This window comes from Uloborus diversus, chromosome 2 (assembly GCF_026930045.1).
Source record: "Uloborus diversus isolate 005 chromosome 2, Udiv.v.3.1, whole genome shotgun sequence".
Classification (NCBI taxonomy): domain Eukaryota; kingdom Metazoa; phylum Arthropoda; class Arachnida; order Araneae; family Uloboridae; genus Uloborus; species Uloborus diversus.
This window is the reverse complement of record NC_072732.1, coordinates 40,877,531-40,902,607: the sequence shown is the minus strand read 5'-3', so window position 1 is coordinate 40,902,607 and position 25,077 is coordinate 40,877,531. Positions and strand designations below refer to the sequence as shown.

At 36.2% G+C, this 25,077-nt stretch overlaps 1 protein-coding gene across 1 annotated transcript in view; it reads right to left on the bottom strand.

The window, feature by feature from the left end:
* The window catches only part of LOC129235236 (potassium/sodium hyperpolarization-activated cyclic nucleotide-gated channel 2-like), an 85,846-nt gene that overhangs the window by 33,778 nt on the left and 26,991 nt on the right, over positions 1 to 25,077 (bottom strand). Inside the window, exon 5 of the mRNA XM_054868945.1 lies at positions 21,202 to 21,365. Coding sequence (XP_054724920.1) covers positions 21,202 to 21,365 — 164 coding nt within the window. The remainder of the gene's footprint in view (positions 1 to 21,201; positions 21,366 to 25,077) is intronic.

Sequence of the window (25,077 nt, the reverse complement as noted above, 5' to 3'; positions counted from 1 at the left end):
GAGGGTAAACCGATTTGTGACATAATGCGCGTAACGGGGTAAATTTAATTATAATATAAAATGCTAGGAACGCAGGATATGCGTAGCCACGGTGGCTCGACCTGAAGATCTGCCGCAAAATTTCACTGATTATTTTTTTTTAAATTTTTTTGGTGATTCAAGCGTGGTGTTGAACACGCATCACTTGACATAACTTTTATCTTCGAAGTAGACCGTGCAAAGCCGGGCGATGCAGCTAGTAAAAATTAATAGTTGAATTATTAATTATGAAACAATGAAACAGAAAGAAGGATTATAAAACAATTTGCTTAAATTTTAATGGGAAAACTGAGGCCGATCCGCCTTCTTTACTAGGGCAGGAGTGTCAACATCGATGTTTGTTGTTAAGAAGGTCTATCTATCAACTGTCAGAGAGAGAGCTCCTATGACGGTTCTTGATAAAGTTCATCGCCGAAAAAGCATTTTCGCATAAATATATGCTCCCAAACATGGAAGTGACAAGAGCAAAATCTCAATTTCTTTTTCGATATTAACAAAGGCCGCAGAGTCAGTGAGGGGCGTCTTTATTTTTAACCAATTGCAGGCAGATTTTGCTTAACTGAAATGTTTCTCTTCCCTCCCTGCCTCCCTCCGCCAATGCGAGGCAATACTATTTCTAGAAATTCGTTTGAACACCAGCGTACAGGGTAGGACTGTTTGACCTTGACCTGTAGATGTCCTGTACCTTTTTCTCCCAATACAATGGAAGGAGTAAAAGTGCGATCAAGAGGAAATTTCGGGGACCCCGGCTTGACCAAGAGTGGCAGTCTCAGCTGCTTCTTAATACCATAAAATGTCTAAAAAAGAAATATGCTGAGTAAGAAGTTGGCGAGCCGTGCGGCCCGCGAGCCGCCAGTTGGGCAGCCCTGTTCTACAGGTTAATAAAAAAACTGTTAAATATTTTTGTACGTTTAACAATAGGAGTTCTTTTTTTGCATACATAGTCATCAAAAATGAAAAGGCGTTGAATGCAACTTGTTTACCGAATTTTTCAATAAAAAATAGAAACATGATAGGGGGACACTTGATCTAATATTTCCCTACTTAACTATGCCAATTTCTGATGTTGCTGTACTTTCAACGCGGTCAGTATTGGAATGTGGTGAGAAACTTTTTTCCTATCTTGATGCTTCTCCACCCGCAGTTGCAATAGAAAAAGCGATGATTTCACAAGTGGTCCTTCACAGTTGTATTCCTCATTGGTTCTCAAATGTGTCCCCAATCTGTTTCCAAATGTGCTCCCGTTTCAATTTAACAAATATCCATTTCACAAATCATACGGTCCACTTTCAGAACACTTTTTTTAATCGCAGAACAGATTCGTAATACATTTTAGTACACTTCCTTTACAACGGGGAACACTTTAGTACGCATTCAGGCAACTAGAACACTTTTTCTGAACTACAGTGTTCCAAAGGTGTTTTCCACGAGTGGTAGAGATTTGCAATGAAAACTGAGTTACGAGTCTCTTTCCTGGTAAACCTTTTTTATGAGTATTTTGTGAGTTCTTAGTACGAATTTTACTATTTTATAGGGTCAAACATATTTAACTGAATGATTCAATCAAGTTTCGAAAGTGTAATGTGATTTAGACTTTATTTGAGTGAATGTTAAAATTTGTTAACGTGTTTTAGATCCAGTGTCTTTTCTTGAAAGTAGTTAAATGTTTCCAAAAATATTTATGCTCAATAAATCCTTCTCGTCGAGTTGATTTTCAGGTTTGCAATTTCAGAAAGTTACTAAACAAATTATTTAATTTCATTATACATTTTTCAATACGTTCCCTTCTTTCTTTATTTATTTGTGTTTTGGAATACATGTGGTAAAACTTATATGAAAGTAAATGGACAGCTGTCACAACGAAGCTGTCCGGAATCTCAAAACTTTCGCATTGAAAAAGTGGTCCAAGTGTTGCAATCTTAAAACACCAATTTGAGCTAAAGATTCTTTTTTTTTTTTAACGTTTTGCTTCAATGAGTTGATGTTACGATTTCATGTTAAAAGCTAGTACAAAGATATCGTTTGATAAGAATAATTAAAATAACAACAAAAAAAATGTATTTCAAACCAGTTGTTTTCTTTATTTTGAAAGTTCAGTTTTGAATTCAGCAGGGGGTCCATCCCCTGCTTGTTTAATTAGCCAACCCCCGTCAGCTTTCTGTGGCGGCTCAATTGATAATTTGAATTCTTCTACTGAACATCCTCAAGACATCCAAAAAGTGAGGATGTCCTCAAAAGTAGATGTCGGGTCCCTTAAGGTTTAGAGGGGTGAGACAGAATGAAATCGCTTTCTCTTGGTATTCTGTATCCAACGTTACCAGTATCGAAATGGCAGACATTGACAGTTGGAAGGAAATAGGGTTACAGACGCACACAGGACGCGCACGTTTTAATAGTATAGATACAGCTTCTGTTTCTACACGGAATAAAATTACAGAAATAAAACATTCAAAATGATCAATAAAATATTTTGAAGCGTTGTTTACCGAGCAAAGGAAAAATTGGATAGTATAATAAATAATATAACCTACTCTTTATTGATACAATAAAAGCAATGGATTCATTTCAATTCAGTGTTGAACAAAAAACATTGGAGTACATCTCTTAAGCAAAGTATTTTTCAGAAATGATTCCTGGAATCACTGTTTGCGTCTAAAATAGAATATTTTCCATTATTTTACAATTTTCTGAACAGCGAATCATACGACAACATAAGATGAAATCTAGTACTTCAGAACAAAATCCCTTTTCTTCGAACTCATCACGTAATCTTCTGTTTTAAATTTGTACACGTTCATTCGTCCGCCATTTTGTTCCCCAAAACTTCACAATTTTGAAGTTGCTAGTGACATTTATATTATATGAAATGTTATGTACAAATTGTGCTTTATGTCAGTACACAAACCGAGATAAATAACGGACATTCTGTTAAATTTGAAAGGGAAACAAAGTACCTTATCAAGGAAAGTAATTCAATTTTGTTTTGTTTTGTGAACAAATTGCAGTTGCCACTTCCATATAAAAAGAGATAAATATTCAAGAGAAGAAAAAAAAAGTGACCTCTGGATTTTTATTCTCTTAGTTCTACAGTAGTAAACGAAGAGTATGTGTAAGTGTGAACCGTCAAGCGGAGAGACCATGAACCACACAATTTGAGCCATAGGGCCTCCCTCCCCGGATAAAGTCAAAGCAATTACTTACTTTATTTGATTTTTAAAAATTTATATAAAAAACAGAGCTTTTAAGAGAATTTATTAAGAAGTTTAGTGTGTTAGTATCTGAGAGAAGAAACTTAAAATTTCTGTATCCTTTCGAATATTGCAACAATTTAAAGCTAGTAAAAAACTGCTACTGATGACATTTATTCAAAGCTTCTGCGGCAACACAAATTTGCCTCATAATTCCTTTCAAAACTATTCCTAAATTTCAAAACAAGGTCAACTTGGAGCCTCTTAAATTGTATGCGAATAAATAAAACATCAAATAAGTTATTAATTGTATAAAAGAAGGATGTTGTCTATATATTATTAAGTATTTGTCTGCAGAAGTATCTTGAGAAAGCACAACCAAGTAGTTATTCGTTCCTAAAAGCATACTATCTGCTCAATACGAGTGCATTATTTTCGGCTTAAATCGTCGACAAACTACTTTAGGGACCATTAAAGCTCTTAAAGTTCTAATTATAGTGATTTCATCACTAAGTGCATTATAGTTGTGGTTATATTCAGAATTTAATGGAGAACGTATTGGAAGCTCGATATTTTGCCAAAATGCGTTGACAATACACAACATTTTCCAAGCAATAATATTTTACTTGGCAATGTCTGAAAAGTAAAACAATTTTCTTCTTATAAAATTAATAATTATTATCGCTATATCGTTTGCCATTCTTGTAAGTAAGTTGTCACAAAGTATTACATAAAAACTGTTCTTTGAGTATTTTTTCAGTTTTTAATTTTTATTTGAGAACACTTTAGTCGTAATTCAGTTCTACAGTTTTACTTACGCATGTAAACGTAAATAGTTATTACTTAGTTTTTTAATGTACTGTTGTTAATGCAAGACTGACTTTTCAATATAAATGGAAGATTTATCATGCTTCATTTTCATTATTATTATGATTATTATTATTATTATTATTATTATTATTTGCTCATTTATTTATAGATGTATCCAAAATTGGAAAGGGAAAATTTTCCAACTTTGAATGCAATGCAATGAATCACTTTTAAATTTGATAATAAATAAGTTTAGGTAAAGTTATACCAACAAATATAAAATGTTATCAATATTTTGAACAGTGGTTGGAAGTAGCGAGCTACAAGTAGCGCCGCTACTGTAGTAGTTACATTTTTTAGTAGTTTGTAGTTTAGCGCACTACTTTTAGAAAAAAAGTAGAGTAGCGAGTAGTTTGCTACAAAAGAAAGTAGTTTGTAGCGATTTTTGAAAACTACTTTTAAATAAAGTTAAAAAAAATAAAGAAAGAAAGAAATGAGGTTTCAAACGAATCTGACTCGTGCAAATTTTACACGAGTAAAACTTGCGCCAATCATATTCGTAAGCCTCTGTAAAATACAATCTGCCCTCAGACATATTATCTTGACGCCATACGCTCTATCTGTTTGACGCCATTAGTTTGTCAGCATCGAAATTTTGACATTTGCCCAATATTTGCCATGAATAGAGAATGACTTAGAATGAAAAGAATAAGCTATAACTGCCAATGTAGTACCAAGTTTATATTTTCTGGCAGCAGAGAATGTCCCGCGGATGAACATTTTAGATGTCAATGAGAATACTGTGCCATATATATATTATCCACTTAATATGTAAGCTACTGTAAATGTTATGGAAAAGGATAATATTGAACTGCCTTTTGACCGGCTAACAAAACTATTACAGTGTTATAAAAATGTATGATAACGGAAATTTTTCCGTTTCATGCAAACTTGAACGTTAAGCAAAAAACTTTCGGTGTCAATGCCATCCGCATAATACAGTCGAATCTCAACTAACGTGAGGGATGCGTTCCGAGACTCCTCGCGTAGGTAGAAATTTCTCGTTGCGGAAAAGGGTTTCTATGCGATTTTTTATGAACATACTAATTATTTTAGACATTTGAAAACATCCCTCAAACTGTTTTAACCCATTTCTTAACTTCCTATCACCGAATTTCAACGTAGAAAACTGAAATTTTTACAGTATTTAAAAAAAAAAGCTGTGTTATTGAATAAAAATATCGTTAGGATGCACAAAATCAACGGGAGAGAATGGCATATAATGAAACAGTACGGTACGCATAGTATGTAGCAATAATAAATTGCAGCCCTACAATAGTACTGTACAGTAGATACAGTAGTTATATTCGACGCACTTTTTAGTTGCTCAAGCTTATCGAAAATTGTTACATTTCTTTAGTTGTTACAAAATTTCTATTTTTCCTTCCATTTTCAAACTTAAGATAAACAGCTCCGTTATGTGAAATTAGGTTGTATCAACTTCATATTTAGAATGAAAAAGATGCGGAGTGACGATTTGTCGATTAACATAGCGATGTTTCGACTAGTATGGTGTTGGAACCTCCGCTTTCAGTGATGCTAATGGAAAAGTCCATTTACGAAACTAATATTCAGTACACAATATAGAAGGTGATAATTAAGTCCTACGATTCCCTTTCGAAAAATTTCGTGTTGCGGGGTGAGGAATTCGGGTTAGCACCAAAATTCGTTATTCGAGAAAAGCTCGCTATGTAGCCATTTCGCGTAAATCGAATCGCGTTGTATCGCGAGTCCACTGTAGTTTAAAATTGCACATTGAAGTAAAGTAAGCATTCTTAGCTATGTTTCATATTTCGGATATTTATTAATATTTGATTTTAATACCAGTATCGTTTGGGATATTTTTCCTTTCTCTTTATTTTCTTTTACTGATTGAGCGTTGATATATTAATATAATAAAAGCCAATTATTAACTTGTAAATTTTTGAGGTTCCTTTAGTAAAATTGAAAAATGCTTTTATTTTATTTTATCAGTGGCGTAAGAAAGGAGATGGTATTCAGCTCCAGATCCCTAGCTTGAAGCTCAAAATCAACTAATTAGTTCCTACAAAATATAAGTTCCTATAAAGTCAATCTTATAATGACATTTATGATGAATATGATTTTTCTCTTTCGTTTAGAGGACTTTTTCATCATCTAAATCAATTTTATGTATATGTATGTCTATATAAGGTTTGAATCAAAATATGATTTCATCTGTACATTTTCAAGTAGCCTGGTTGCACTTCTTGAATGAAATATTTATTCTTTATTGTCAGGAAAGGGTTAAAAATTTGAAGGTGAAATTCCTCAACTTTTAAATCCTTACTTGCAGCAAATATTCTTAAAAATCGTAAACTATGTTTCAAATGACAAATTGACTCAGTAGAGGAAAGAAAGAGCAAATAATTCTTAGTAATATCCCATGTTCAAATGAGCTAATTTATTAATTTAGCTAATTTAACTTTTTGAATTTTTTCGTTCAATCCTAGAACGGTGGGTATATGTATACTTTTTATTCATTTATTTTTCAAAAAGTATCGAAGTAGTGACTTCTTTTCAAAAGTAGTTTGTAGTTGCTACATTTCGAAAAAAGTAGTTGTAGTAAACTACATTTGTAATAAAGTAGTTGTAGTTTTGGTTCGTTACAAAAAAAAAAAAATAGTTTTTCCGACCACTGGTTTTGAAACAACTGACTGCGACAGTCTTTTGGACAGTCTCCAAAATGGCGGCACCAAGTTCTGCATCTATCTGATACCTACGTAATCACAATCGCTCTGTGACGTAACAGCAACGTCATGGCTATCAGCTGACGCGAGAGCAAATGGTCGGAAAAGGTCGTCTCCCACTCAGATCCGGGCATCGTCTGTACCGCAATCGTGCGGTGCTTTTCTTCTCGACATGTTGTCGAGTGGTCACCTCCAAATTTTATAACTTCGTTTCTGAAAAATGGAGCCCCTTGTATTTCCGTAGCTCTTTTCAAAGAATCTCTGTTTGTTTCATCTTCCCCTTTTTCACCGCGTCATGAAAACTGAGAAAGGGTGTGTCTTTGCTTTCTCAAATTTCAAAAAATTCAGCACTTTGACAGAAATATCTGGTGGAGTGAATAACAAATGGCAGAAAACCTACATTTTTCTACAGACGTTCATTTTCAATAATGTAAGCTTACGTTCATTTTTAGTAACATTACAAAATCATCTGGAATAATATCCTGTATTCGATAGTATTCCTAATAATATTTTTAAAATATTTAGATCAACCATGCCAATACTATCTCTCCTTTAGAAGAATTCCATCAAGGTCTTTCTGGAGAAACTTCGTGTGGTGGTTGCTCAAATAGATATAAGAAGAGAGAGATATAGTTAATTATTTTTTCATGGCATAAAAATGCTCCTTGACATTGTTTAGATGAGTGAAATATACGAAAACAACTAAGACCATAATGGTGAATAGTACATTAATAAACTAACTTTCTACGGAAGAAATGGAGGATGACAGGGAAAAAAAGATTCGTACGAGGTTCGTCCTTCATTCAGGGCGGTCAATTGCACGTGTTTTGGGAAATGAATTTATTTTCATGTAAGTGATAGCGGTTTTTGCTGTTTTTTGGTATGTTGTTGTTTCTGATGCCCCTTGGAGCACCCAAGGTGATGAATAACGAAGGCGTTAATCTATTTTTGAAGCTAATATGAGCGGCTTCTGTCTGTTTGACTGAGCCCCATTTTGGTGGAAGTACGACTTTTTGCTCAGACACGTAAGACAGATAGCACAAATCAGATTTATTATAATACAAGGTAATCAGAAGAACACCCAGGGCAGTAGGCGGGAATTGAACCCGCGCTTTTCTGCTTGCAAGCAATAATCCGTATATGGGTAAGAAGCAGGTAAATCCTTAAATACTCAAACTTGCCGTTATTTACGACAAAATACCATATTAAAAAAAAAAAAAACTACATAGAATTAGTTAAAAGACAATAAGAAATATTAAAACAGCTTTTCGCGTAATTTCTTAACAAAGAAATAGTCCACTGTCTTCAGGTTCAAACAAGAGAGTAGTTTAAATAATGCACGATCATTTTCACGCTTTAACACAGTAGTTCAGCTGCAGTGGGGTTTGTTAGATTACCATAATTGACTGTGCAATGTATGCAGGAGCTGTACATTTATTTACAACTAGGGGTACCCGCATGGCTTTGCCCGTAGAAGAAAATTAAAAGGTCATTTAATTCGCGTGTATATTACAAATAATGGATGAAGAATTTCTCGCCAATATGCTATGTTAATTTGCTCGGTTTGTTTTGGTAATTTGGTCGTTCATGTTATGGTAATTTACCTCTCCATGTTATAGTACTTCGCTCGGTTAAATGGGCTTAAAATTGGATCAGAAAAAGAACGGAATCGAATTTTCGAAAAATCACTTCGAGGTGCTCCTTCTATGCTACGTACTAAGTCTGTATCAAATTTCATGAAAATCGGTCGAACGGTCTAGGCGCTATGCAAGTAACAGAGATCCAGTCTTTCAGCTTTATTATTAGTAGTGATAAAAAGCGAAAAAAAAATGTTCAGCGTACTTATAATTACGTTCCTTCCATCATAGTTTGAAATCATCTATGTAAAAGTAACAAATGAAAAAATTAATGCAGCAAATTTGATCCAGATAAACCAGATTCTACTGAGTATTAAAGGCAACAATGTATGGGTTGCAATCACAAGTCTTAACTTTTGGTAAGAGTTGAACTCAAAAACCACATTATTTTATAAAAACTAAGTTACGTTTGAACATAATGTTGCAATTCTTAGGATTTTAACAGGATGAACTTCTTGTGCAAGTGCTTGAAAACCGGACCTATTTCACGAGTTTTAAAGTGAACACAATTCCATTTTGTGGCAAATGTTGACACCAGAAGCAATCCTCGCATCTGTTCAATGAACCGAATCAATCCTTTCTGAAGAGTGGATCGGTTCGAAAGGGCTTCTTTAGCGGTCATCGATTAAAAGCTCATGGATCGATTCCACGTTAGTTTCCAACTCAATGACTGCAATCTTGTTGATACAGAGCATATTTTGTAGATCTTTTCAAAAAAAGCTCTGTTGTGGGGTTTCTTAAAACCAGAATTGAAATACTGAAAAAACTAGATGTTATACTCTTTCACGAACGTTTTAGAATGTTACGATTGAACAAAATGCATAGTATTATTGAATCGTTTATTTCGAAAAAATAAAATCTCTATTTTTGGTTTCAACTTCCTCTTTTGCAAAGGGAAAAATCCTTATCCGATCATTAAGTTCTAATTAATTTTTTATAGTAGAGTTTGGAGGTCTTGGTTCCGTGAAACTATAAGATTCCCTAGAACTTTAACAAGTATTCAGCAAATGATCACTATTTGCTTAATCCAAACAACCAAGTTTTAGTAAAAGCTTAATTTTTATAAAAGATCGAATTCTTAAAGGCAATTTTATTGTAAAAATAACCATAAATAAATATTTTGTTTGTTGTTTTATTTATTGCTTATATAAATTGTTTTAGAAAACCAGTAAACAATCTCATTAGCAACATTACGTTTCATCATCATATTAAGTTGTGTGTTGTCATAAGCAAAATTTTGTAAATTTGAGTAAAAGCGTTTGTATCTAATTTTTTGTTCTTAGTCGAAGAGGTTTCTCCATGAAAACGTAAGCACAAAGGGTTCCCCAAAATGTAAAAGGTTGAATACCTCTCGCATAATCAATCAAGAATCTTTTTAATTCAGTACAATATTATTGTAATTACCTACCGTAACAAAACAGCAAAAAATATGACCGGCAAGGTTTCCAAACTTTCAGAAGTCTTTTATTGTTATTATTATTATTATTTGTCTCTAAAGAGATGCTGCCTTTTCAAAATAACCGATTCAATTGTATTTAAAAAAAACTTTTTCTCTGATGTTTCTGAACTCAGGAATAATTGATCTTAATCAAACATATAGTATACATTATTATAAGTATAAAGTTGATAAAAATGAAACCGTATGGTAGTGGCGAAGGAGGAAAACAGAATTAAAATAGACGCCATCGTTTTCGGGCAGCTTCACGGCTGCATTATTTTTCAAAGTTTTAGGTATGAAAGTTAAGGACGAAAAACTGAACACATTTTAAAAACTCGTCAAGCTGAAAGGTAAAGATGAAATAATTCTCATTGTTTATCTTTAGATGGGCACTAAAGCTTGATAATGTTAAATGAGATTAACTGTATGGCAAACGATCAAACTCCAGCTATCTTGCTAATGATACAGTCAGGGGTTCAAAAAATTGCCATTTTTTCATGTGTGTGTAAGTGCCATAATATCGGTAAAGAGCTGAGTTGAATTTAAGATTTGATTACTATAACCAGTTTCAGTAAAAATTACTTGGTTTTAAACTTCAGTTCAGTAGTGTGCTCAACGGGCAAAGCGCAATGTCATGCGTGATGCTATGACACCCGTGAGACAAATTGGCAAAATATACTCTTTCGCGGATGGAAGATTCCGATGTTAATTCGAAGATTTATAACCAGGGCTACAGAGTCGGAGGGAAAATGACCAAGTCTGACTCCTGGAATTTTAAAGCCTTCGACTCCGACTCCATACCCTAAAATCGGTCAGACTCCAACTCCACGACTCTGACTCCAAAGCCCTACCGATAACAGTTCAACTTGTTACGAATTGCCGTAAGAGGGCGTGTTCCTCACCTGCTATTTAAACAAGTTGTCTTGTATTTTTTGGTTGTTGTGTTACTTTGTTACGTTATATCAGTTGAAGGGAGCCGCCAGCCCTCATAATACTAGCAAGAACGAGCAACTGCCTCGTTATCTTCATTCTCTTTTAAGTTTTAATAAAAGTTAGTTTTTACATTTGTGTTGTTATTTGAACCACCGAGAAAGCTACATCAGTAACATCTGTTTTAAATTAGCTATGCAGCTAATTGTACTAAAAACTCTTTTCAAAATATGTGAGCTTTGAGAAACCCACTCTTCAACCAGAAATAACAAATTAAGTTGTTTTCAACTATGTCAACTTAAGACAAATATGTATAGTCAATTTTTTGAACCATAAATTAACTATTGTATAACGGCAGTAAATTTCAAAAAAGTCAAATGAAATTAAAACTCATAGATCAGACAAAATGCAAGTAATGAAACTACAGTCAAGAAAAACCTAACCTGGCATCTTTGTGGATCGCAGATCCTAATCACGCTATTTTAAACGCTGCCAGGTTAGGTTACCCCAACTATAGTTGCTTATAAAGTAAAAGTAAATAACAAAGCTCAAAGCCCTAGTTTTGACAAGAAATTGGTTTAAAATTTTATTTGCTACAAAAAGCAGTGAAAATTATTTTAAACTTGTTGGTTTCATAGTATTTTTCTGGTTTAACTTGATAACTGTGCAGTTGGTGCTTCGAATAAAATAATTAATTGACACGCTCAACTGACTATAGAAGCCCGGTGAATGGTTTTTGTGGACTTCGTAATCTTGTTTGAACACTGAAGATATGGTCCGCTGTAGGGCTCGACCGATGCCATTTTTTGGCCGATGGGTCGATGCCGAGTGTTGGCAGATTATTAAAAGATGGCCGATGGCCGATTGTTTTTCTCCAAATGGCCGATGGCCAAAAAAAAAAAAAAAAAAAATCTAAAGGAAATGAATTGATAAGATTGTCAGGGAGTTAAAGGATCATTTATTCATTTCACTTTACCTCCTTTCTTTGAATAAGGAATTGTAATCACAAAAAAAAAATCAGATTTCGACCTAAATTTCTATTTTATGATCACCCAATTTAAACTTCACAAGTTTTCTCGGCACATCTGCACATGCATATGTACCTAAGAACATGACCGAACGATCCATTTTGAACGCCTCCTCAGCTAATTATCGCAAGTTCTCTTGTGATGTTTTCATGCGCGTAAACTTGCGTCGCTCGAAAACGTAATGAAATAGTAAGTTGAAAACTCATACGTACGTAGTGTATTCTAAAACTTCGAGGACAAGCTGTATAAAACCTTACCCCGAATAGTTCACATTACCGAAGCACATCTATCTACAAAATAGTCACCTTGAACGATTATGCACTTCTGCCAACGTTCCTATAGATTTTAGAAGCACTCCTAGCAGCCATTTTCACAACCTCCTGTAAGGCCTCTCGCGCTGCTGTTTTAACTCAATCGAGGGGAAGAATGCGACTTTCATGTTGAGGATGCACTGTTCGATTAGTTAATACTCTGATATGACAAACAAATAACGTAAAGTTTCGTCGGACTGAGTTCCGCGTGACTTTTACCTGTTCCCAGAAGAAAAAAAAATTGCATGGACGTCGCTTTCTTCCGTCAGGAGAAGATAAAGCTGCATCATAGAAGGTTGCGAAAAATGGTTCCAGGAGTGTTTCCAAGAGTTATATGAACACTGGCAGAAGTACATAGTCCCTCAAGGTTCCTTTGAAGGTGGGTGTGCTTTGGTAATGTGAACTCTTCTGAGTAACGTTTTATACAACTTGTCCCGAATTTTTGGATCATACTACGTACAATCTGTATTGGGTGTATTTATGCTTCTCCCTTTTTATCTGCTGTATGATGAAAGAAAAAGAAAAACAGCCAAAAAAATAAAATAAAATAAAGAAAAGAAAGAAAGAAGTAAAAAAAGGGAAGAAATTTAATAACCAATTGAATTGTTTTTTTTTAATTGAACATATAACTAAGATTTCAGCAATATTGTAATAATGTATGGATTTAGGTACAATATACATAATTAAAAACATTAAATTATGTTGTTTAATCAATCAAAAAAAATTTAAGAATAAAAATATGAAACCGTCAACAACTTACGCAATTAAAACGGAAAGACTGGGAAAGATTGCACGTAGACATTTTTTAGCCATCAAATTAAACAAAAAAGGTAACAGATAAATTACAATATTAAATCATAATAGGAATATTTTTATACTTTAAAATTTATGAATAGAAAAGTTTCATTTTTCATGAAAACAATAACAGTGACATAAATTTTGCTGAAAAAAGAAATAGCCATAAAAAGAGCGAGGTTCATAAAACGCAGCTATAATAAACATACTCGATATTTATACCAAGTTAATAATAACTGATTACATATTGTTACAAATCCTGTAAATAGTAATTATTGTAGTAACGTAACCTGTAAATAGTTTCCCGTAATGAATATACAACCCCTTAACATATGGCTAAAGTATACAACCCCTATTCTTTTTTCCTTTTCATTGATCGAAATTTGATAACGGTCTACGCATTTCGCGAAGAGGTAAGAATGTTGTAGAAAATTCTTTTCGGTGTATTTAAGCCGTTAGCGATGGATAAACAGTTAGTTTCGATTCAGATTTCGAACTGAGTGCATTTTTGCTCTGTTTATAGCGAGGCATTTCGCTGTGTTGTTTTCGTATTTGGAAGTAAATACGTGTGTAAACGTTGAGTTTACGGTGTTGTGTGATAATTGCTTAATTGCTGATGAATAATTTAGCAGTTGTTGAAGATCTTTCCTGTACATAGTGTAAATAAATTTCCTGTGTTTTATCAAGAACTGTGTCTTCATTTCAAGAAAGTGGAAGTCGCACCGAATCCGTTACAATTTGGCGCCCAACGTGGGGCTTCTTCTGGACTTTCTTGGAGTAAGTGTGACTTTGGACATTTTTTTTTCATAAAGACTGTTTGAATTTCTAGACTTTGTTTTTATGGTGATTACTCGCGCAATGGATGACCAATTAAAACAACTTCTGGCAGCAATTAATGCCGTGAAAAGTGACTTGACCGAAAGTTTGGCGACTAACCAAGAACAATTGAAAAATGAATTGGCGACTAACCAAGAACAGTTAAATAGTGATTTAACTGCTAAAATTACTACAAGTCAAGATGAAATAAAAAGGGACCTAACGTCGATGAAAACCATGATGGAGAATCAACTAACCGCAATGGGAGATAAAGTTGAGGCTCTGGAAGAAAAATTTGATACTGTGGAAGAGCGTATCGCCAATGTGGAAAATAAGTTGGAAGAAGAAGACAAGAAATTTACTCTACTTAAAGAAGAGATCTTTAAGGACGTGGAAAGGAGACTGGCGACCGCGGAAAGCAGCTCTGTACAGTTTGGCGCTCCCACATCGGTTGCTCGACCGTCCATTAAACTTGCCACATTTGATGGGAAAACTTCGTGGCAGGTTTACAAAACTCAATTCATGATAGTGGCGGAAGCGAACGGATGGGACTCTGCTACCAAGGCCTGCCATCTTGCAGCATCCCTGAGAGGTGACGCAGCGGACATTCTCCAGACCCTTCCGGACAGCCAGCGCCTGGATTTCGCCGCCCTCACATCTGCGTTGGAGCTTCGCTTCGGTGAGAAGTGCCAGAAAGATTTCAGCCGACTCCAGTTGAAATCCCGTTTCCAGAAAACCGGGGAAACCCTGCAAGAGCTAGCGGCGGACGTCGAGAGATTGTCTCATCTTGCTTTTTGTGACTGTCCTGCGGATGTTCGAGACAACCTGGCACTCAACTACTACATCGACGGGGTTCGAGATCCGGAAATCCAGAAAGCTCTACGGATGGCGGATGTCAAAGACCTGAATTCTGCCGTTGTGTATGCGATGAGATACGAGGCCGCCCAAGAAGCAACCCGTGTGGATCGCCATCTAATCCGGACTCAGGAAGCTGATGAGTCTGATTCCAGGTCGTCCCACCTCGCTGAACTTGAGAGACAACTCGGTGACTTGACAAGACATTTGAGCAGCATAACAGCCCAAAAGAAACAAGAGCAGAAGTGCTGGAAATGCGGTAGTGAAGGACACCTGCGAAGGAGTTGTCCGGCTCGCCAAGCTACGCGAGGGAAGGAAATCACCACCACTAAAGCTCTGCAGATTTCCTCTTCTAGTAGTGGCAGTGATGGACTTTTCATTTACGCACATGTGAATGGGAACCCCTGCAGACTGATTGTTGACACTGGAGCCAATGTGACAATCATTAGGACAGATGTGGCTCGTGAATTTGGATTGAAACTGCTGTGGACATCGCCACGCGTAAGTCTCCAGACTGTGACAGGTGACAAAATTGAGATTGACGGTAAAGTGGACTTGGAAATAGTGTTTGGGAATGCCACCTACCATCATACGGCATTCGTCGCTAATATCACGGACCCCTTCATTCTCGGATTGGACTTTTTGAAGAAATATGACTTCACTCTCGACTTCAAGACTAATGAGCTGCACTCGATGAGAGAAGACATAGCCGTTTTCCCTGCAGAAAGTGATGTAAAATCCGCTCATCAAATAATAGCTCAAACAGATTTATCGATTCCCTCAAGGTCAGAATCATTAATACCTGGCTCCCTTGAAGAAAGCAATAGTTTTCGATTTGGACTCATTGAATACCCTAACCTAAGCAATAGCCTAAAAGGAGTACTGGTAGCATCTACGCTTGTGGACCTTTCTAAGGATGTAATTCCTGTGAGAGTCGCCAACGTGAGTGAAAGGCCAAGGAATATCCGAAAAGGTGAAGTGTTGGCAACTTGTACTCCAGTAAACTGCATCATTAGAAAAATCAATTCCCCTGAGACTGTGTCTTCTGAGTCCTTGACGTCGAGGTTAATTGGGAGTGCGCCATTATCGAAAGATCAAAGAACTGCTGCGGAACAATTGGTGGACGACTTCAAGCATCTGTTTTCATCTACATCGGAGGATGTTGGCCGTACGAATTTAACGCAGCATAGGATTTACACTGGAGAACACCCCCCTATTAAACAGCATCCAAGACGACTACCGTTCGCTAAGAAGGAAGAGGTTGAAACCCTCCTGAAAGAGATGAAGGAGAATGATGTAATCGAACCTTCATCCAGTCCTTGGGCCTCTCCCATCGTCTTGGTCCGAAAGAAAGATGGCTCCACCAGATTTTGTGTCGATTACCGACGACTGAATGAAATCACCAAGAAAGACAGTTACCCTCTTCCACGGATAGACGATACCTTGGACACTCTTTCCGGACACAAGTGGTTTTCGACCCTGGACTTGAAGAGCGGCTACTGGCAGGTTGAGATACACCCTGAGGACCGAGAGAAGACAGCGTTTACAACTGGACAAGGCTTATGGCAGTTTAAAGTGATGCCCTTCGGCCTCTGCAATGCACCAGCTACGTTCGAGCGTCTTATGGAGACAGTGTTAAGAGGACTCTCTTACGAATCCTGTCTGGTCTACTTAGACGATATCATCATCGTGGGACGCAGCTTCGAAGAACATCTGGCAAATCTTAGGAAGGTGCTGCAAAAGCTTAAGGAAGCCAATCTGAAGTTAAGCCCGTCCAAATGTAATTTGTTCCGCCGGGAAGTGAACTACCTTGGTCACATCATCTCTTCCGAGGGTGTACAAACCGATCCAGAGAAGGTATCTGCGGTCAAGGGTTGGAGTCGTCCCGAAAACATCCATCAGCTGCGAAGTTTCCTGGGGCTCTGCACGTACTACAGGAAGTTTGTGAAGGGTTTTTCCAACATTGCACGACCTTTGCATAAGCTGACGGAGAGCAAGCAAAAGTTTGAATGGTCCAAAGAATGCGAAGATGCATTTCTACGACTGAAGGAGGCTTTAACATCAACGCCTATCCTCGCCTATCCTCAGCCTGAAAAATCCTTCATCCTGGACACTGATGCGAGCAACGAGGGCATCGGAGCTGTTTTATCCCAAGAAATTGACGGAAATGAACATGTCATCGCTTACTGGAGCAAATGCTTATCAAAGTCGGAGCGAAACTACTGCGTCACCAGAAAGGAGTTACTGGCCATAGTGAAAGCTGTAGAACACTTCCATCATTACCTTTACGGCCGAAAATTTCTGCTTCGGACAGATCATGCCTCATTAACTTGGCTTTTGAACTTCAAAAATCCGGAAGGTCAGATAGCCAGATGGATACAGCGGCTCCAGGAATATGACATGGAGATCAAGCATCGAAAAGGGTTATCTCACGGTAATGCTGACGCTTTATCAAGGAGACCCTGTCCTGAGAACTGCCACTATTGTTCCCGAATCGAGAAACAGTATGGAACGACTAGCCCTACCGCCTATCAGGTGACAGTGACTCCAATATCATCAGAACCTGATCCATGGAGTGACGACCAAGTTCGAAAAGATCAACTTGAAGACCCCGACATAAAACCAATTTTGGAGTTCATGGAAAGTGACAGTCGGCGACCTAGCTGGCAGGACGTTTCCATCTTCAGTCCTGCAACAAAAAGATACTGGGCTTTATGGAACTCACTCCATTTACGGAACGGCGTGCTACACCGGAAATGGGAATCTGACGACGGCAAAACATCTAGGTGGCAGTTACTACTTCCCCGATCAAGGATTTCAGATGTTCTGAAAGAAATACATAGTAGTGCGACTGGAGGACATTTTGGTGTCTTGAAAACCCTCCATAAAGTTCGGGAGCGCTTCTTCTGGAGCAAGGCGAAGGATGACGTGGAGAAGTGGTGCCATTCTTGTGACGCCTGTGCTGCTCGTAAAGGACCGAAGAAGAGAAGCAGAGGGAAGCTACATCTGTACAACGTTGGAGCTCCTTTCGAACGAGTTGGGATCGACATCCTGGGTCCTCTACCAAGAACTGCTGATGGGAACAAATACATTCTTGTTTCCATCGACTACTTCACCAAATGGCCGGAAGCATATCCCATTCCAGATCAAGAGGCTACCACCGTAGCAGAGACTCTAGTCCAACATTGGATCTCGAGATATGGAACACCTTTGCAGATTCATTCCGATCAAGGGAGAAATTTCATCTCTGCTGTGTTTAAGGGCCTATGTCAAATTTTCGGAATTGAGAAAACTAGGACAACACCACTACACCCACAATCGGACGGCATGGTGGAGAGATTTAACCGCACAATCCTGAATAATCTCTCACTTATGGTATCCAGAAATCAACAGGATTGGGACAAGAAGCTACCTTTGTTCCTGCTGGCCTACCGCAGTGCTGTCCACGAGACTACCGGATTTGCCCCATCTCAGATGCTCTTCGGACGAGAGCTTCGGCTACCTTGTGATCTCGTCTTCGGTCGTCCTCCGGATGCGCCTTCATCGCCTGAGGAGTACATCCAGGATCTCCAGGCCCGGTTGGAAGACGTTCATAACTTCGCACGAGAGCGAATCAACATCGCGGCGGAGAAGATGAAGACCCGATACGACACAAGGTCTACTGGACATGAATTCAACGAAGGCGACAAGGTTTGGTTATGGAATCCCATCCGACGGAAAGGTCTTTCACCCAAATTGCAGTCGCATTGGGATGGACCCTACAAAGTCGTTAACCGACTAAATGACGTCGTAGTGAGGATCCAAAAATCACCTAATGCAAAACCTAGGGTTGTACATTATGATCGGTTAGCCCCATACTATGGCCATAGTTCATGAGTATTACGTAAACAACCATGGTTGATAACATAAAAGTGTAGATAATTTTTCCTTTTAATGTTTAGTAATATTTCTTGTTATTATTGTGTTTCCTATGTATCTGTTAGTTATTAATTAATGTGAATATTTGTAAACTTGTGATAGAAGTTCGACACCCTTTCTGGGGATTGTACTGCCCGGGACGTGCAGTCCTTAGGAAGGGGGCAATGTTACAAATCCTGTAAATAGTAATTATTGTAGTAACGTAACCTGTAAATAGTTTCCCGTAATGAATATACAACCCCTTAACATATGGCTAAAGTATACAACCCCTATTCTTTTTTCCTTTTCATTGATCGAAATTTGATAACGGTCTACGCATTTCGCGAAGAGGTAAGAATGTTGTAGAAAATTCTTTTCGGTGTATTTAAGCCGTTAGCGATGGATAAACAGTTAGTTTCGATTCAGATTTCGAACTGAGTGCATTTTTGCTCTGTTTATAGCGAGGCATTTCGCTGTGTTGTTTTCGTATTTGGAAGTAAATACGTGTGTAAACGTTGAGTTTACGGTGTTGTGTGATAATTGCTTAATTGCTGATGAATAATTTAGCAGTTGTTGAAGATCTTTCCTGTACATAGTGTAAATAAATTTCCTGTGTTTTATCAAGAACTGTGTCTTCATTTCAAGAAAGTGGAAGTCGCACCGAATCCGTTACAATATACTACTTGATCTGATGTTTGTACACATAATATTGAAAAATTTGTTTATTAAACCTTTTATGAAGCACTACAAACAAGTTCAAGTTAAATTTTTCAATTTAACAATAATTTTTTGAAATTAAAAAATTGCATAATAGAAAATCCTTGAAACTTTTCTATAACATATTATTAAAAATATGATGAAAACAAAAATAACTTATTCATTGATTCTATAAAAATACATAAAAATAGTTACAATACAAAAAAATTGATCGCTATAAATGATTCAAAAAAGATGACGCATTACGAAATGTATAGGTGAAGCAAGTATGAGAAATACGCAAGATGACATTTCTAGAGCAAAATAAATAATCGCTAAATATTTAAAAAATGCTTGAAACGACGAGGGAGGGGGGGGGGGGGGTCACCCTCTGATTTTGGAGTAACTCACAACATTAAACTTCGGTCCCATACACACACAACTTCGGCCTCATTTTTTAAGTACAGTACCGCTACCACCAACGCCTCGGAAGAGTTTTTAAATCTACTTCAGCACTTCCGAGAATAGAGGATAATTTTATATTATGTCTGCAGTCATTCGGATGTGAACTTGACTTATTCTACCGCTTCTTTTAAATTTTTTCCTATTTTGTTTCATAAATTCAAATGTGATGATCAACAACAGGCACTGAACCCAGCTAGGCTGATCTTAGTCAATTTGTTTGATCCCAATGAAGATCAATGGCCCTCTTAAAGCTATGTACCCCCTTGCTCATTAGTTTCTTCCGGTAAGCTGTTCCAAGTTCCTACAACCCTAATAAAGTTGTAATTTCCTCTAATTTCCAGGTTAGCCTGGGGTTTGAATAGCTTGGTTAAAACAATGACTTGCCTCCCTGCTTTCCGTGCAAAAAGTAAACCCCTTAACTTGCTTAAAACGTTCAGGAATCATTTAAAAAGCTATGAACAAATAAGTAACTTTCCCTTTGAGAGAAGAAAAGTTTTAGCAAGGCTGAAACAGTAAAGTAGAAACTTAGAAATTTCTTCTACATTATTTTTAGAAATTTCATTATTGCGTTGGATGCCGCTTTCCATTTTTCTACTCCCAATCTTGTTCCAATCGATAGTATTCCCCTTCTAGCAAGAGTACTTTGTTAGGAAGCAAGCGAAAGGTTAAGCAAGCTCGCATTTTATCGGCGATCCTTACGTCAGCAAACGTATCTAATTAAAGATCGAACGCAAAGAGATAAACTTGGATCATCCACTAACTCATGCAAGGCGGATATTGTTGCTAACGAATTTAAACTCAGATTTGATCTGCTCATCTTATTCAAATCAAGCGAACACGGCACTACTTACCCATTTCAATACTTACATATGTGTATGTATACGAACTACCTGTATGCGATTCATTTATTTAATTAATATACAATCATCTCTCGATAATTTGAAGCCTTATAACTCGATTATTTCTTTATCTCGAAGTTTTCATTGGGTTCGAAACACTTGAGAAGGCTATGGGAACCTCCCATTACTCAAACTACCAATAACTAAGGGGTTTTAGTCAGTCCCTTGAGACCTTGAGTTATCTAGAATTGACTAAATCATTTTTTGTTGAACAATAAATACATAATGCATATTTTTATGTGTCTTAGTTTATTTAATTAACTTAAATTCATGCCGATTTATTTCGGATTGTTTCCTAATATATAAAATTGCGTTTCCCGGAAAAATAACGCTTCAACTTTCATTTATTTTAAAATTAGAATTATAGCATAGGAAATATTTTCAGTGTAAAATAACCGTGACACCCTTTTTGTGAGAAGTTTTGATTCAATATATCGTCAGTTCAGAATAGCAGTAAGATATCTAATCCCAGCAGTAGCAGTATAATATACGAGATCCTACCTAAGAGCTTTAAAGAAACGATATGTCTGTTGAAGGTTATGTTTTTTTCCACATTAATATTTATGTTACATCAAATTTCGTAAATTGAAACACATACTTTAAATACAGTGGGGGCAAAAACAACTCACCCGTTCGGAAATTGACGAGAATGTCCAGCAGGAAGACGGTGTCCGAGAGGCAATTGAAGGCAATCCACCGGATGGACAGATCGTCGTTGAAAAAGGAGATTGCTACAGGCAGAACGATCAGATTGGCGACCAAGAAGAACAGCATACACAAATCCCAGTATAATCTGCGCGTAAAGGATTAATTTCAAATTTAGAATTATTTCTTCCTTTTCAGATTAGAATGCAATTTATAAATAACAAACATGTTGAAAGGGCAGAGTAGTAAGGGAGCCTAGAGACAAACTTCAAGAGCAGATAGTTAATAAACAAATACTTTGTACTGAAAAGCAAAGAATAACAGTACAGCCTTAAAAAGCACAAATTTTCAAAAAAAACTACTGATGTGTATTTCATGGATTATAATTAACTCTTTTTTTCAATGCAAAAGAAGTGAACTTATGGATGAAAAGAACTTTGATTGAATGTCTTTTCATTCATAAGCTCATTACATTTTCATTGAAAAGAAGATTCCTTGTCACCACGAAGCGCATGTCTGTAGTTTCCTGCAAATTTGAGCTTTTTAACGTTGCATCATTATTGTTTATCTTTTACTTCAGAAGCAGTTTAAGCATCAAAAAAGAAAAATAAACAATAAGTCATAACAAACGCAAGGAGTGACCACAAATAAGTTAGATTTTAATGCGAGTATTATATTTCTCTCCTAAGAAGGGAGTCCTTTTTCTTGCAACATTACTTTTCCACTAAGTATCCTCTACGAGATTTACGATATAGGTTTAATCATATTAAACAAATTAGCTAAAAAATTGAAAATCATAACAGATGCGATATGTAATTATTAAACGAATGCAGAATAATATATGCATGAAGAGGTTAATGAACAAAATTTAACTTTTTAACACTATAGGGGAAGGTTGCCGTCAATGAACCACATAACACTTTTGACCTTTTTAAGAAGTAGTTCAGACTCAAACTTTATATTGACGATAGGAATAATTACTCAATATACGTCTCCTTACTTGAAATTGTATTAAAATTTACTTGAACAAATACTGAATTGACTACTCAAGTTTTTACGTTGAAAATATAAGAACTGAGGGGAGTTTCCAAAACCTATTTTAAAAATATTGTTAAACCATTATCACACTTATTTTAAAAGATTGATCAATTATTAAAGATAATTGAGCTAACACTTTAATAATATTTGCAAGATTCCATGACTGAACCACTTTGTTAGCTAATTCATTCATAGAAACACATAGCGGTTCAATGATAGCAATTGCGTCACTTTGAATGTTCTCATAGTTGTCACTGCTTTGACGAGTCATGATGAAACTTTAAATATAGGGAACTGAACTTGAAAATGCACTCTTTCAAGTTAATGTTCCCATTTAGTTGTTCAGTAATATTCAAAGCATGTAAAAACAAAATGTAAATGTCAGTCATTAGTAAGTGAACAGTATAAATCTTATTTGGACGTTTAACAATGTGATGCATTCACTCAAGCTCCTTGACGATTTTGCGTTGGACTGCTTTGAGACAAAAGAAGACAGCAAAACTGATTTCGTGCTTGAGAAAACTCTGGTGAGAAAAATATCTTCGAAGTCCAGTCATGGAACCGGTTCATTGACGGCAACCTTCCCCTATGCCTCTCTTGCTTAGAAAGGCAGCATAAGCCACCCCTGTGACCAGCAGCTTCCAAACAATGTTTAACAAGATATAGGAATATTTTCAAATATGACAGGAATTAAAAAGATTGGAGAACAAGACGTAGCTGATGAAGATATGATTTCAGAACTGTCATATTATAGTATAGCGTTCGTTCAATTTGTTAACTAAGTTGCATTAACATTTACAAACATAACAGAAATATGCGGGCAAAAGAATAATTGAAGACATAACCGATAGAAGCAGCTGAAAACTTACAACCGATTAGTTTGTTGTTACATTAACGTTTACAAGCTAAAAGTAGTAAATAAGCTGTTAACTAAAAACTCGAATAAAAATGGCTTAATTAATGCAACAATTTGAAAGATAAATCATATTGAAATATCGTCTGTTCGAGAAAACCTACCACGTGATTTAATTTTTTTGCAAATGATCGGAAAAATTGCAATAATATAAAAGTTTTATGTGTTCCCAACTTCCAGTTGTTAACAAATAAAATATTCGAGATTGTTTGAAGCAAGCTTGTTCAAATAATTTTCAATTTTATTTTTTTGATTCTTTTTCTGTTGGGATATTTCGATTATTCGGAAATGGACAAGGTTGCCAATATTTTGCGTGAGTAATTTTATTCTGGTAACTCTCTTATTTTATAGTAACCCCATGCAAATAGATATCTCCCTATTCCTTGTTCCTCATTCAAAGGAAAAGCATTCCTCGCACAGGGATTGGTGAAGAAAGTTTAACGGCAATAAATAAATATCACCAATTTCCCAGTTATCTCCTCGCTTTTCCGTATAGCAGAATTTCGTGGTAACGATTATACGTTAGATCCAAGAATTCATAACTTAGATATAGAAGAAAGTTTTGTAATGTCCACAACATACTAGTTTAATTTTAATGTTACTTGAGTTGGTAAGTTGAAAATTCATTATATTGTAAGAAAAATATGTGTTTTAATATTGTTGCACACCTTTTTGGGGTATTAAATTCAGTTATTTTTAATTAATCTAGCATGATCATTACTAGTGTTTGGTATACCCATACTGCCGTGCTAAACACAAAAGTGGTATCTGCACTTTTCATCAAAATTGAGTTATGATCACCAGGTGCTTCCTTGTCATATATTTCACCTAAATACAATATTTTGTGGTCATTTGTCAATAGGAACTAATTTTTTTAAAAAATCTGAAAAAGTTGCATCCGAATCAAATACATGGAAGCACCAAATTTTACACGGAAATTTCTCATTTTGAACTCAGTTGCAGATACGACTTTTGCAATTAGCACGGCTGCATAACTAAGCGAGTATGACCATATCTGGTCAAACCAATGTATTTCAATTTATGACTAAAAAATTAATGAACATTTCACAGCTATAAAAATGCAATTTCTAAATTCTAACACCGTGAGAATTACACTCACTGGACAATGAATTAGAAACCCAAGATCAATATTTTATTGGACCACCTGTTATACGGATAACTGCTCTGATTCGTTTGAGCATCGAGTCTACAAGCTTCTGGAGGGCTTCAGAGAATTCCATGCATTGGCTATGCAGCTTTTTTATATCTTGCAAATGAGATGGGAGAGGGCGTCTTTTTTTCCACCATATCCCACACATTTTCTATGGGGTTAAAACCCTTTCAAACGGAATTTTGAAATAACTCAACCAAAAATGTTTTTATTTGGTAGACAGAGTACTATGGTAAAGAGTATCTTATAGACAAAAGTTCAAGTTTATAGGTGAAAAACTAAAAAAAAAAAAAAAATGACGCGTCCAATGTTCCGGACATTTGTTATTGAAATACATATTTCAGATTAAAAAAATGCTGAAATATCAAACAAACTTCTTTGTAAAATATTCTCTAAGCAATAACAAAACATAATACAAGCATTTGAAATGATTAATAAAAGATTCTCTGAGGCAGCGAGAAGCAAAGGGATGCAAGTGGACATTTTCACGTTTTGAGTAAAACGCGTTTAAAGATTAGCTCCTAGGTAGGCTTTCATTGAATTTTTTTTCGAAATCATGCTGTATAGCAGCAACTACCAGGGCTACTAGTACCATCTCTTGCCCCAAGACAGAGGAGAAGTTTACCTACCACGTGTACTGGTTATCTCCGAATTTTTAATTTTGCCACTTGCATCCCCCCACTGCCTCATATATTTTTAAAAATCAGAAAAAAAAACCCTCGTTTTTGCGACGAGAAT